Consider the following 13,472-nt stretch of genomic DNA (forward strand, 5'->3'; position numbering starts at 1 on the left):
GTCCTGAGAGGACGTGGTTAGTGATCGACAGCAGAGACGTGTTGGATGTCCTGAGAGGACGTGATTAGTGATCGACAGCTGAGACGTGTTGGATGTCCTGAGAAGACGTGGTTAGTGATCGACAGCAGAGACGTGTTGGATGTCCTGAGAGGACGTGGTTAGTGATCAACAGCAGAGACGTGTTGGATGTCCTGAGAGGACGTGGTTAGTGATCGACAGCAGAGACGTGTTGGATGTCCTGAGAGGACGTGGTTAGTGAATGACGGGACAGGAGGCGATATGGGAGTAAAGTAATAACACAATAGGACTGTTTTTAAATATTGATAATATTGACCTGCAGCTCACAGCTAATGTAAAGTCAAGGCTCTGAAACCTACGCCACGCAGCACCCAAAGCAAAGCACTTTGGCTACGTTCACACTGCAGGCAAAAGGGCTGAAATCACATTTGTTTGTGAACAGCACAAATCACATGGAATCTGATCTTTTCAATTCTAATTTGGGTCACTTTCAAATATGGTCCTAATCATTGTTTTCAATTAGCTGCCTCCAGCTAAATTAGCCAAACTGTGACTTCATCGTTGTTGTTCATTTGCGCATGTGGGTCAGTTCAGGAGCGTGACCCGTTCACACTGGAATCCGATATTCGCCATAAAAGACGGATCCGAGCAAAAAAAAAAATAATCGAGCACCAAGGCTTGCAGTGTGAACGTAGCCTTTGATTGCAGAGCTCTTTACGTTAGTGCTGTGGTCAACTGAAGAGCAGCTGGTGTCCAGTATGTAGCATTGAGGAAGAGCGCTTTGACAGTATCATTCATTCAAACCTTTACTTATTCAAGAAAGTAACACTGAGGTTTTACCCTCATTTGCAATGCCATCAAGATTACAAGTTCAAACAGTTCAGAGTACATATAAAAAGGGGAAAATACATTTGTATGAATAGGACAAAAACACAGGTGAAAAGAGAAGAAAATATGAAGAAAAAAGAGACAAATATTTGAAATAAAGAAGAATGAAATGAGGCCGGGTATAAAATTGTGAACTACTCCTTTAAAGGCTCCGACATCACAACCACCACACATGCCGACGGATGAAACGACATGCACAACAAAACAATCCAACAAACGTTCCAACAAAACCTTATTCAATTAAAAAGTCAGAAGAATAAAGATGGATTCAGACAAAGCAGACTTGATTCAAACATGAATCAATACGACATCAAATCTAAGACGAGTTGGTAAAACACCTGGAAAAGTAATATATGTAAGAATAAATAAATGTAACTGAAGTATGGGGTGATGGAGAAAGGTTGTTCTCAGTAAACGTCTTACCAGGTTTCTCTACGCTGTCTCCTGTATTGTCTTGGACCTCAGTGGGGATGACTTGGGATAAAAAACCAAACCACCAATATACACTGAGTACAAATACATTAAACACCTAGAGAATAGTTCCAATATACACTGAGTACAAATTCATTAAACACCTAGAGAATAGTTCCAATATACACCGAGTAGAAAGACATTAAACACCTAGAGAATAGTTCCAATATACACTGAGTAGAAAGACATTAAACACCTAGAGAATAGTTCCTATATACACTGAGTACAAAGACATTAAACACCTATAGAATAGTTCCTATATACACTGAGTACAAAGACATTAAACACCTAGAGAGTAGTTTCTATCTACACTGTAGACATAAATACATTAAACACCTAGAGAATAGTTCCTATACATGGAGTACAAAGACATTACTCTTAACAGGTGGGGTACCGTGCACGAGCGGAACACACGCAAGTCGCGGCTCTGGGCTGCATTTTTCGCCGAACATATAATATTACTGTTCGAAAGATCTATTTGTTGCCGTTCAAACGCCACCTCACTCGAGCAAATCTGTGCCTCGGTTCTCTAGTTACGTGACGATGTCAGGCGAGCGTCTTTTTACGGGTCGCACGTCAGATGACCACCCCGGACTCCAGATGCTCCAGAACTGCCAATCATCCGCTGATGGCAAAAATTATTGGTCAGCGTTGTAGCCAACGAGTGTAGGTGTCCAACGATACCCCACGTGGGGGGTGCAAATAATGGAACTAGGTGAAAGTTGACGAGCGAAAACGGGAAGTGAATCAGACTTCAGAATGCACTGCGGTGGATGAGGAAATGGATTTTGGAAAGCTTCATGTATACAATTTTTTCCCCCATCTTTGACGGTGAATAACACCATGCTAACATTAACCAAAAGTGAAAAACTCTCATTCAGCACCTTCTTGAGATCAAGTGTACATAAAATCTAAGCAAATGAACAAAGGGCAATGATTTACAGTTTTTTTTGTGGATACAGTACTGAATTTTTCTCTTCGGACACATGAAATTTGAAATATTAATATAGAATATCACGCCTATAAATTACCTTATTATGGCCAAGTCATAGATCTATGGATCGGGCCAAATCTCCTCTTTCCAATGGCAGAGTTAAATCTGGATTTAGTACCACCAGGCGCCCGGTACACAGAAAGGTAAAGAAAGAATATATGTTGTATGTTATGACAATAACGTTTAGGTTTGTTCTACCCGTGTGAAGATAATCACAATTTTCATGTCAATATAATATTTTTTCATGTCAGCCGGCTGCAGTTTTGACTGCGCTGGTGTGAGCTGGGTAGTGTAGTTTTATGAAATGTCGACGTCCATCGAAAGCCCTGGGTCTCCTCTTTCTTAGGACTACAACGGTTTCATGAGTGCTGCTTCTTCTCGCGTCTAAATAGTCTGTTTTCCGGTGCAATGCACAGAGATTTTTATAAGCTCATAAATCATTGGTACACAAACTTAGTAGTGAAAATATACACGTTAAAGCTGTTTTGATAGGGTTAGGGTCTTTACTCTTGGCTACATTTGAAAAAGAAACGCAACATTAATACGGACTGTATTGATCTATTTATGACATGAAATAAGGTAAGATCGGCCTTAAGGGGTTAATTATTTATCTTACTTCTGTGATGCATGTACCATCCGTCTCTTTTCTATTTTTTTTTATCCACTTTTTCTCCCATTTTCTATATTTTCTCCCATCCCAATTTCATATCATCCTATTCAACCCTCCCCTGTCGCATCTTTTCACCTGCGCAGCTCGATCTCTCAGTGGCGAGGAGTAACGTGTGGGAGGCTCACGCTGCCCCCGACACTTCCTGATTCTACTGCGCAGGCGCACCAACCGACCTGTAGGAGTCGCTGTCCACAACGCCCGATCCCCACCCAAATTACTTAAACTCAACAGCAAAAAGACAGAGCTCATGGTTGTGGCCCCCAAGGCACTGCTCGGGAAGGTTGGAGATCTCCTCCTCCACGTTGACGGCTGTTCCATCTCCCCGTCTCTCGAAGTCCGTAACCTGGGCGTCACCCTTGACTCCACACTTTCATTTCACTCCCACATCAAATCTGTCACCAAGTTTGCCTTCTACCACCTCAGGAACATCTCCCGGCTCCGACCCTCACTCTCAGACTCTGTGGCTGAGACCCTGATCCACTCATTCGTCACCTCCCGGTTGGACTACTGTAATGGAGTCCTGTTCGGGGTACCCAGCAAAGCCCTGGACAGTATCCAGAACTCAGCTGCCAGGGTTCTCACTCACACCAAGCCCTGGCAGCACATCACCCCCACCCTCATCCATCTCCACTGGCTTCCAGTCAGGTTCCGCATCACCTTCAAACTCCTGCTCACCTACAAATCCCTCCATGCCCTCGCCCCCCGGTACCTGTCTGATCTCCTCCACCAGTACACTCCATCCCGGAACCTACGATCCTCTGATCTAGGTCTCCTCTCCATCCCTCGCACCAGGTTACGGACTTTTGGGGACAGAGCCTTCAGCGTGGCGTCCCCTACCCTCTGGAACTCCCTCCCCCCCGAAATCCGCAACACCCCAACCCTGGACACCTTCAAATCCGCTCTAAAAACACACCTCTTCACCAAGGCTTTCCCCCATCAGTTAGTTTTAGATTAAATTAGGTCCATTATCCCCTACTTTCCCTCATCCCCTCTTCCCCCCCCCCCCTATTTTCCTTGCCCTATTTTTTGTCCTGATTGTAAAGCGACCTTGGGTTCTATGAAAGGCGCTATATAAATTTGATCTATTATTATTATTATTATCAGTTTCCCACCCCCTAATACGGCCAATGTGTATTAGTACAGACGACCAGCTAAACTGAAAGCAAATGTGGAGCGCTGGGCTCGAACTGACGAGCCCAGCGTCTCCAGCATTTTGTGGCGAGCGCCTTGCCCACTACGCCACGTAGCCGCCCTTTTCTATTTATTTTATTTAAATGTTTTTGTCCCCTTTCCCCCGTTACCCTTTGAGGGCACCTTTTGTCCTCTCGCCAAGCAGTCATTGAAAATAATAATTAGTTCTTAACTGATCTGCCCGGTTAAATAAAAAAAATTAAAAGCTGCATTCCATTTACCATTACTGAATAATTCACAGCCTCTAGGTGGTGGTAGACACCGGACAACAGTCAACATCCCCGACACACAATATAGATGAGAACAGTCGATATAGAAGAAGATCATCTGACTCACATGGTGTCATGAGCAATGCTCACTCTCACTATGTCACTTTATATCTCACTCTATATCTCACTCTCACTCTATATCTCCATGAATGAGAGCTGTTCAATGGAACTGTGTTGTCAGAAGGAGACGCTGGTGATTCTGTTCATCCGCTGCTTTAGTTTATTAAACTTTTCAAGTCAGGGAAACAAATGTGATTTTTTCCCCCCTCATCGTGGGACCCAGCCTCAAGACCAGTGAGCAAGGCATCGACACCCAGCCTCAAGACCCAGCACAAGGTACCAGTGAGCAAGGCATCGACACCCAGCCTCAAGACCCAGCACAAGATACCAGTGAGCAAGGCATCGACACCCAGCCTCAAGACCCAGCACAAGGTACCAGTGAGCAAGGCATCAACACCCAGCCTCAAGACCCAGCATAAGGTACCAGTGAGCAAGGCATCAACACCCAGCCTCAAGACCCAGCACAAAGTACCAGTGAGCAAGGCATCGACACCCAGCCTCAAGACCCAGCACAAGGTACCAGTGAGCAAGGCATCAACACCCAGCCTCAAGACCCAGCATAAGAGACCACTGAGCAAGGTATTCTACACCCAGCCTCAAGACTCAGGTACCACTGAGCAAGGCATTCTACACCCAGGCTCAAGACCCAGGTACCACTGAGCAAGGCATTCTACACCCAGGTTCAAGACCCAGCACAAGAGACCAGTTAGCACTCCAAATCAAGCAGACTCCGGAACAGCTTTTTTCCCTCAGCATCGCTCTCCCACCATATAAACTCTGAACTCTGACTCCATTGCCTGCAGCCTAGGGCTGCTCTGTTACCCATACTGTACGACTCTGAACTCTGTTGCCTATACTCAATTTATACCTACCTACTGCTTTCACTGTCTACAACGGCCCTACACTGTATTACTATAATTATAGTAATAATCATAATGACCCACCTCATACTATAGTCTACCCATATAATCTGTACGATAGCATGTACAACAGTGCTGTGTATACAGCATATTTATATTCTATATTTAACACATATTTGTCTGAATATACCTGCACATAACCCCTCTATATACATACTTATACATCTGTATATTAACCATAGCTCTGTAAGATAGCATGTACAATAATGCTGTATATACCATATATAATTATATATTTATTCTCACCGCATATATATCTTTCCACACCCGTCTAGTAGGGGTGTAACGGTACACAAAAACCACGGTTCGGTACGTTCCTCGGTTTTGAAGTCAAGGTTCGGTACGGGTTTTCGGTACAGTGGGGGAAAGTTTGGCTTTCCATGTTCCACTCAGGGGTGATGTAGTGTGCAGTAACTAATTGTACTTGTAGGGCTATCAACGAATATTCTATATTGAAATGAATAATCGACTTGTCCATTTCTTTTAATAATTATTATATTAGATTGCGGAAAAAAAACAGCCCCCGGTGGGCGGTCGTTAGTGGTTAACATGCCGTTGTATTCGTTCGGTACACAGCCGTTAGGTATGGTACGGTACACACTGAAACGGTTCGGTACGGATACGTGTACCTTTACACCCCTACCGTCTATATTTACCAGCACATAGTCCTTTTACATATCTGTAGATACTATATCTATACCAGGGATACCCCGATCGTTATCGGCCGATAATCAGTATAAATATGCGATCGGTGATCGGTGATAATGCTTTATTTTCGCCGATCGTCAAAACCGATCTCACTCGCTGTCGCTGAGTTCTGTCTCAGACACCGGGTGGTGCGGCGTCTGCTCATCCCTCCAGCCCCTCCCGCACGCATGTAAACACGGGTCTAGTCTAGTGGGACGGGACACGGGAGGACGGCGTCTCCCTGAGCTAACGTTAGCTTAGCTACCGTTACAAAATGACCCAGTCAACTATTCACTTTTAGTTTAATACATGATGAGGCATTGTCTAACCGAACGGTATCTAGCCGGCCAGCTACCGATAGCTCCTGACATCAACAAACGCTCCAGCAAGTCTAGTAGAGACGTGTATGATACCTCAGCTAGCTCACGTTAGCGCAAGTTAGTTCACTGTTCAAAACGAAATGTCCCATTGAACTAAATAATTCACTGAGGCGTTGTATTAACGTTATAGATCCGGCTAGCAGTAGCTACAGATAGCTCCTGATATCAATGTCTTATAACACTGATTCGATGCGTATTCAAGCTGAGGGCTTGCTAAGAACAGTAACGTTATACCAATAGGGTCCAGCTGCAGCGCAGGAGAATCCTGGCCGTAGCTCGAGCCTACTCGAGTATAGGTCCAGCTGCAGCTCCGGAGAATCCTGGCCGTAGCTGGAGGCTACTAGAGTACAGACAGACAGTGGAGCTTGTTGCGTGGTGGCAATGTCTCGCAGATAATACAAGTACAAGTCTAATTATATAATATATATATTTTATTTAAAAAAAATAAATTAAAAAAAATGTTTTTATATAAAATAATTTTTTATTTTTTTTAATCAAAAACGATCGGTATCGGCCGATATGGCTCACGACGATCGGTGATCGGTATCGGTGGCAAAAAACGTGATCGGGGCATCCCTAATCTATACACATCCTACTCTTTATCCTGTCGACTAAAGACGCACTTCAACCATTATCTAAAAAAAATTTAAATAAAAAGAAAGAAACTAACCTTACTGTCATGCACTTGTCCTAATATACTAACCTACACTGTAGCACTCAACACTTTGATGAACATTGTTACTCAGCTGATAAGAGTTGTGCCCTTCCTGATGACTTGTCGTACAGAACTTGTAAGTCGCTTTGGATAAAAGCGTCAGCTAAATGACTAAATGTAAATGTACTAGTTATGCTGCTGGCCAATATGACTACTACCTTACACCTGTATCACTGTACATATTATACTGCAACTCTGTAGATACAACTTATTAGCACTACACTCAGTAGTAATAAATTGTATATTTTGTACCCAGTTTAATCACCTGCACATTGTATATTGCCGTCTAATCTAATATATTCAAATGAAGATGGATTTGAACCCAGCCCTACTCATAAGGAAATTATCTCTGCATCAGTTACTATTACAACCATTCATAAATCGGTCTGGTATTTTGTATTGTTAAAAAAATAAACATTATTGTAAAAAGCTATTTAAAAAAAAAAAAAGCTATGCTAGCTCTTTATCCAGTTAGCTTGTCATGTAGCAGGTAACCCTAGCTCTTTATCCAGTTAGCTTGTCATGTAGCAGCTAACCCTAGCTAGCTTGTCATGTAGCAGCTAATGCTAGCTCTTTATACAGTTAGCTTGTCATGTAGCAGCTAACCCTAGCTCTTTATCCAGTTAGCTTGTCATGTAGCAGCTAACCCTAGCTCTTTATCCAGTTAGCTTGTCATGTAGCAGCTAACCCTAGCTCTTTATCCAGTTAGCTTGTCATGTAGCAGCTAACCCTAGCTCTTTATCCAGTTAGCTTGTCATGTAGCAGCTAACCCTAGCTCTTTATCCAGTTGGCTTGTCATGTAGCAGCTAATGCTAGCTCTTTATCCAGTTAGCTTGTCATGTAGCAGCTAACCCTAGCTCTTTATCCAGTTATCTTGTCATGTAGCAGCTAACCCTAGCTAGCTTGTCATGTAGCAGCTAATGCTAGCTCTTTATCCCGTTAGCTTGTCATGTAGCAGCTAACCCTAGCTCTTTATCCAGTTAGCTTGTCATGTAGCAGCTAACCCTAGCTCTTTATCCAGTTAGCTTGTCATGTAGCAGCTAATGCTAGCTCTTTATCCAGTTAGCTTGTCATGTAGCAGCTAACCCTAGCTCTTTATCCAGTTAGCTTGTCATGTAGCAGCTAATGCTAGCTCTTTATCCAGTTAGCTTGTCATGTAGCAGCTAACCCTAGCTCTTTATCCAGTTAGCTTGTCATGTAGCAGCTAACCCTAGCTCTTTATCCAGTTAGCTTGTCATGTAGCAGCTAATGCTAGCTCTTTATCCAGTTAGCTTGTCATGTAGCAGCTAACCCTAGCTCTTTATCCAGTTAGCTTGTCATGTAGCAGCTAATGCTAGCTCTTTATACAGTTAGCTTGTCATGTAGCAGCTAACACTAGCTCTTTATCCAGTTAGATTGTCATGTAGCAGTGAATGCTAGCTCTTTAACCAGTTAGCTTGTTGTGCAGCAGCAGCTAACACTAGCTCTGTAGCCTGTTAGCTTGTTGGAGTAGCTCCCAGAATGGGCTCTGAGCCACCGAGACAAAGCCACTGCCCATCAACATTGATGCTGCTTTTACTCTGCCACGATATAATGTTCTACATTTAGTATCCGTTAGGCCAAAGCTCATGCACCTATATCAGACTGCAGCAGCAGATATCAAGTTATTTGGGTTAGCTAAATTAGTAAATGAAGAAGTGGTTCTCAAGTCTGGTGTTAGGGGAGGTAAGGTTGACTGTTTGTTTAGGTTTAGCAGGATATTCTTTTCCTCAGTCCACTCCTCCAGATGGGCTCCACTGAGGTCTGGCAGCTGGTTACTGGTAACGCTCCACTCACTAGCTGGCTGGCATGTTTTCAGACACAGAATGATACCCAATTGTGCAAAAGTAATACACATCATAGCCCTGGTATATGGTTATTATACCATGGCTATGAACCAGTCAGATTGCTTGATTTGAGCTACCGTTTCATATATATATATATATATATATATATATATATATATATATATATATATATATATATATATATATATATATATATATATGTGTATCACCTGTAGCATTGAGCAGGTCCAGTAAGAAGGATCTCTTGTCAGTCTCCTCCACCCAGACCACCTTCTGAGTGATGTTCTCCGAGGTGGAACCCACCCTGCCCACCGCAAGGAAGATATACTCCTCTAGGAAGTCACGAGCTAGGATCTAGAGGAGAGGGGGGCAGAGAGAGAGAAATAAGCTCTTTTACAGCCTGTTCAAGGTGGGAATGTTGCGCTGCTATTCCACCTCACTGATCTGTATCAAATGTAGGGCTGTACCGAATAGTTCCAAGCTTGGTTCATAATGTTGACATTCAAATTCTAAATCAACATTCAAATGTTATGTGTCTATTTAAACCAATGGGGTTTTTCTTCACAGTTTCACAGTAGAAATTAGAAAAAATGTAAATAAAACATTTAGATGTTGCCTAGCTGCATCCACTTGGCGCTCCATCAAGACGTCACCATCACTTTCGTACCAACCGTGCCCTTATTTGATTATTTATGTTGACGGAACTGATAGTTATATATTCATTAACACATTAATTGCCAATAACTCGTTATTGGCCACCATGCGTTGAGTGCCAACAACGAGTAAACTCGTTATGATCGTTATTTCTTTTATTCGCTATTGGCATTCATAATTCATCCAGGAAGCCTCCGGGAGCCAGCTGGACCGCGTGATTTTTTTCTCGTAGCCACAGTTTGCGGAGACGCTCTCTGAATGGCCACTAACGTTTCTGGTCATGTGACATGTGCGGCCAATCGTGTGAAGCCGGTTTCTTTCACCGGTTAAGCTTAGGCACTCTTTCAAAGTTGGTTAAGGTTAGAGTTTGTCTTAGAGCAGGGCGAACACCAGCCCTGATTCCAAACTCTAACCGTAACACTTTGTATGCCACTCACAGCTTTTCTCGGGTTTACCCCCCGACCGTTGAATGCCACGTCAGTATTCTCGTTTTTTTTTTTTATTAATTTTTTTTATTATTAGCGTTCTGAAATCATATTGCATCAAGCGAGCCTACCGTTGGAGATCCAGGCACCGGCCGGCGCTCAGATGTGAAAAAAGCGCCCCCTATCGTCTCCCAGATGGTAAATCACCCTTTTGGATTGGACTCAATGAAAGTGAATGGGAAAACGGATTTCTGACTCCACATTTTACTTCTCACTGATGTAACCGGGGTCTACCAGAGTTCATTCTGGAGCCTTGGTGCCACGGCGAATATGTGTTCTACTGTACACACGGTGGATCAATACAATTATCGATTTTTTCTAATGGCGATCGGAAATTGGAATAAACCATTTGGATACCATCTGACCTCAGGTAAGGAATCTATGTTATCAGTCTTAGGATAATCACTCGTTTTCACGGATATATAAGTGTTTCCCCTATATGTGATATAGCTGTTTTGACTGTAAAAGCCATCAGGAAATAAGAGCAGCGATTATCAGCGCGCGGCACGAGCGTGCGTGCGCACACATATACTATCGATCATTAGCGTTTATTTGAAAACGATGCATAAATAGGCCGACAAATGACAACGTTCTGGAATATTCCAGTAAAAGACGATTATCATCATAGGGTTGTTTTCTCCGCGAAAACGAGTGATTTTCAAAATGCTATCAAACGGAAATGAAGCGATAAAAAAACAATCTGCCTTGACAATGTTGACTGGAAAATGAGTCTTTGATAAGCGACGGGCAGATTAGACACATAGCCATAATTTAAAACATAGATTAGGCGATATTAAGTTAACATTGGGAGTGGATGGTGGCATTCAAGGGGGTAAAAAGGAAAACACGGCTGGCTCCCAAAGTGTTAACCAACTTCGAAAGATAAACCAGTAATATCAACATTCAAATGTTATGTGTCTATTTAAACCAATGGGGTTTTTCTTCAGTTTCACAGTAGAAATTAGAAAAAATGTAAATAAAACATTTAGATGTTGCCTAGCTGCATCCACTTGGCGCTCCATCAAGACGTCACCATCACTTTCGTACCAACCGTGCCCTTATTTGATTATTTATGTTGACGGAACTGATAGTTATATATTCATTAACACATTAATTAATAACCAGTGATAAACTAGGCGTTAGGTAGTTTGCATGCTGTTCGAGGCGGAAATGGGCAAAGACACAGGCGTCATGCGATTGGGCGCACATGTCACATGACCAGAAACGTCAGTGGCCAATCAGAGAGCGTCTCCGCAAATTGCGGCTACGAAAAAAAAAAATCACGCAGCTGGACCCTGTCTGATATTGCAACGCCTCAATACCGCCCCCTGGTGGATTTCGGGCGAGTTACACTCCACTCTAAACCGGAAGTGGGGCTCTGTGCATCGGGGGGAAAGCTCCGCCAGAGATATGTTGTTACGTGGATCAATATACACACTGGAGTGCATGGGATCGCTTTCGAGACGCAAGAATCAATATGCTTTCGGCGTTTATTGCGTCATAAAATGGATCTAGCAGATCGACGTCAAATAATTGGAATCTTTTTCCTCCAGTCTCATCGGGCACAGGTAAGAGGAACCTAACGTTATTTCCAGCTCGATTGTCCATGTATTTCATTGCAATCTGTCCGATCAACGTATGGTGTCTTACTAAAGAAAGCCGTTACTGACAATCAAGGAATCATAAACGACCCCCCCGCCTAGGGCTGGGCGATATGGCCTAAATATGATATCACGATATTTTCTGACCTTTCGGCGATACACGATACGCATCACGATGTTTTTCTTTTTTTCCCCAAACAATTCAGTATGAGGCTTACCAAGACAGTATTTGAGTTTGCAAGCTAACATTAAAGACAAAATAAAATACCCATGCATTTAGCATTTTTATATTATATATTAGATTTAGATTATTGGATTATTAGATTATATATTGCATATATTTAGCAATGAGATATTATATGATTTAGATATGAAATATGATGAATTGAAAATGGGGGACCCTGATGTAAACAAGACGAAAGTCTTTCGCTGGTCTGCATCCCCTTAACAATTGTATGTATTGAGCTGTACTGTACCCATTCTGCAATATGTTAATAAAGTTTTAAATCAATCAATAGGATTTTAGCATTTTTATGAAACTACTGTATATTTGTATGTCTCTAAATGTTTTGATGAATTGAAAATGGAGGACCCTTATGTAAAAAAGCCGAAAGTCTTTTTCTGGTCTTCATCCTCCAGTCAGTCCACTGTTGTTGTATTGAGCTGTACTGTATTGTACCCATTCTGCAATCGTTAATAACGTTCATTCATTCAATCATTCAGCCGGCAACATAATAATTTTGATTGACAGTCGAGTCTGCCAATTACGTCACACCGCTTGTACCCGCCCTGCTGTTCTTAGCACCAATCGGCAAGCAGCGCTATTCTTTTTTTACTTCCTGAATGCCCTCCTTGATTTTAACGAGAGCTCAGCTCAACGACAACAACAACAGCTCACCGCAGCCGACGAGTGATTACTAGCGCACCGCAGCATGACAACGAGGCATAATGATTTTACTGCAACAAATGTTATAATAAAAGCCTTTCCATACATCTGTCTGATTGAAAACTTTATTAACAGACCGCAGAATGGGCACGCACAACTCGGCACGGACTGAGATATGAACAGTAACGCTTGCTATCTATGTCGTCATCGGACGTTGCTATGTTTGGGTAAATACGCTGATGTGTAACTATATAACGTGTAACTATATAATGTTGATGCCACAAAACGAATGCCTTTGTTAATCATAAGTACTAACTAACTTTGATGCAGTAGTGTGTGTGTGGGAGCGGCGTTGTTCAAAAGTTTGAACGGGGTGGACCAGATTGACGCGACACAATCCTCTTGGGCAAAACATCACGATATCCACGATACGTTAAAAAAGTGTATCGTTAATGAACTGTACCCGATATTTATATAATATCGTCATATCGCCCAGCCCTACCCCCGCCCCTTTACTTCACGCATGATGGAGCATAATGTATAGCAATCATATGCATTTGAAATTTTGAATATAGCGTGTATAGGGACGAAACGCCAATCGATAATGTATAATACGTGTCGGGGCCTATAGGGCGCATTCTAGGAATTACTGCTATACAGTCTAAAAACACTTATATTCTCGACGGTACTAACACGACAATGTATGAATGGAAAAATATAACGTTCCCACATCCTGAACGATAGATACCCGATGTTG

The 13,472-nt window shown here is 42.5% G+C and overlaps 1 protein-coding gene across 4 annotated transcripts in view; it reads right to left on the reverse strand.

The window, feature by feature from the left end:
- Positions 1 to 13,472, reverse strand: part of LOC311238407 (ATP-dependent RNA helicase DDX3X-like) — a 126,036-nt gene that overhangs the window by 13,486 nt on the left and 99,078 nt on the right. For all 4 annotated transcript variants that reach the window (XM_084326461.1, XM_084326460.1, XM_084326459.1 and 1 more), the window contains one exon: positions 9,299 to 9,443. In XM_084326461.1, the coding sequence (XP_084182587.1) occupies positions 9,299 to 9,443 (145 nt within the window). The remainder of the gene's footprint in view (positions 1 to 9,298; positions 9,444 to 13,472) is intronic.

Source organism: Notolepis coatsorum (genome assembly GCF_963971535.1).
Source record: "Notolepis coatsorum genome assembly, chromosome: 1".
Lineage (NCBI taxonomy): Eukaryota > Metazoa > Chordata > Actinopteri > Aulopiformes > Paralepididae > Notolepis > Notolepis coatsorum.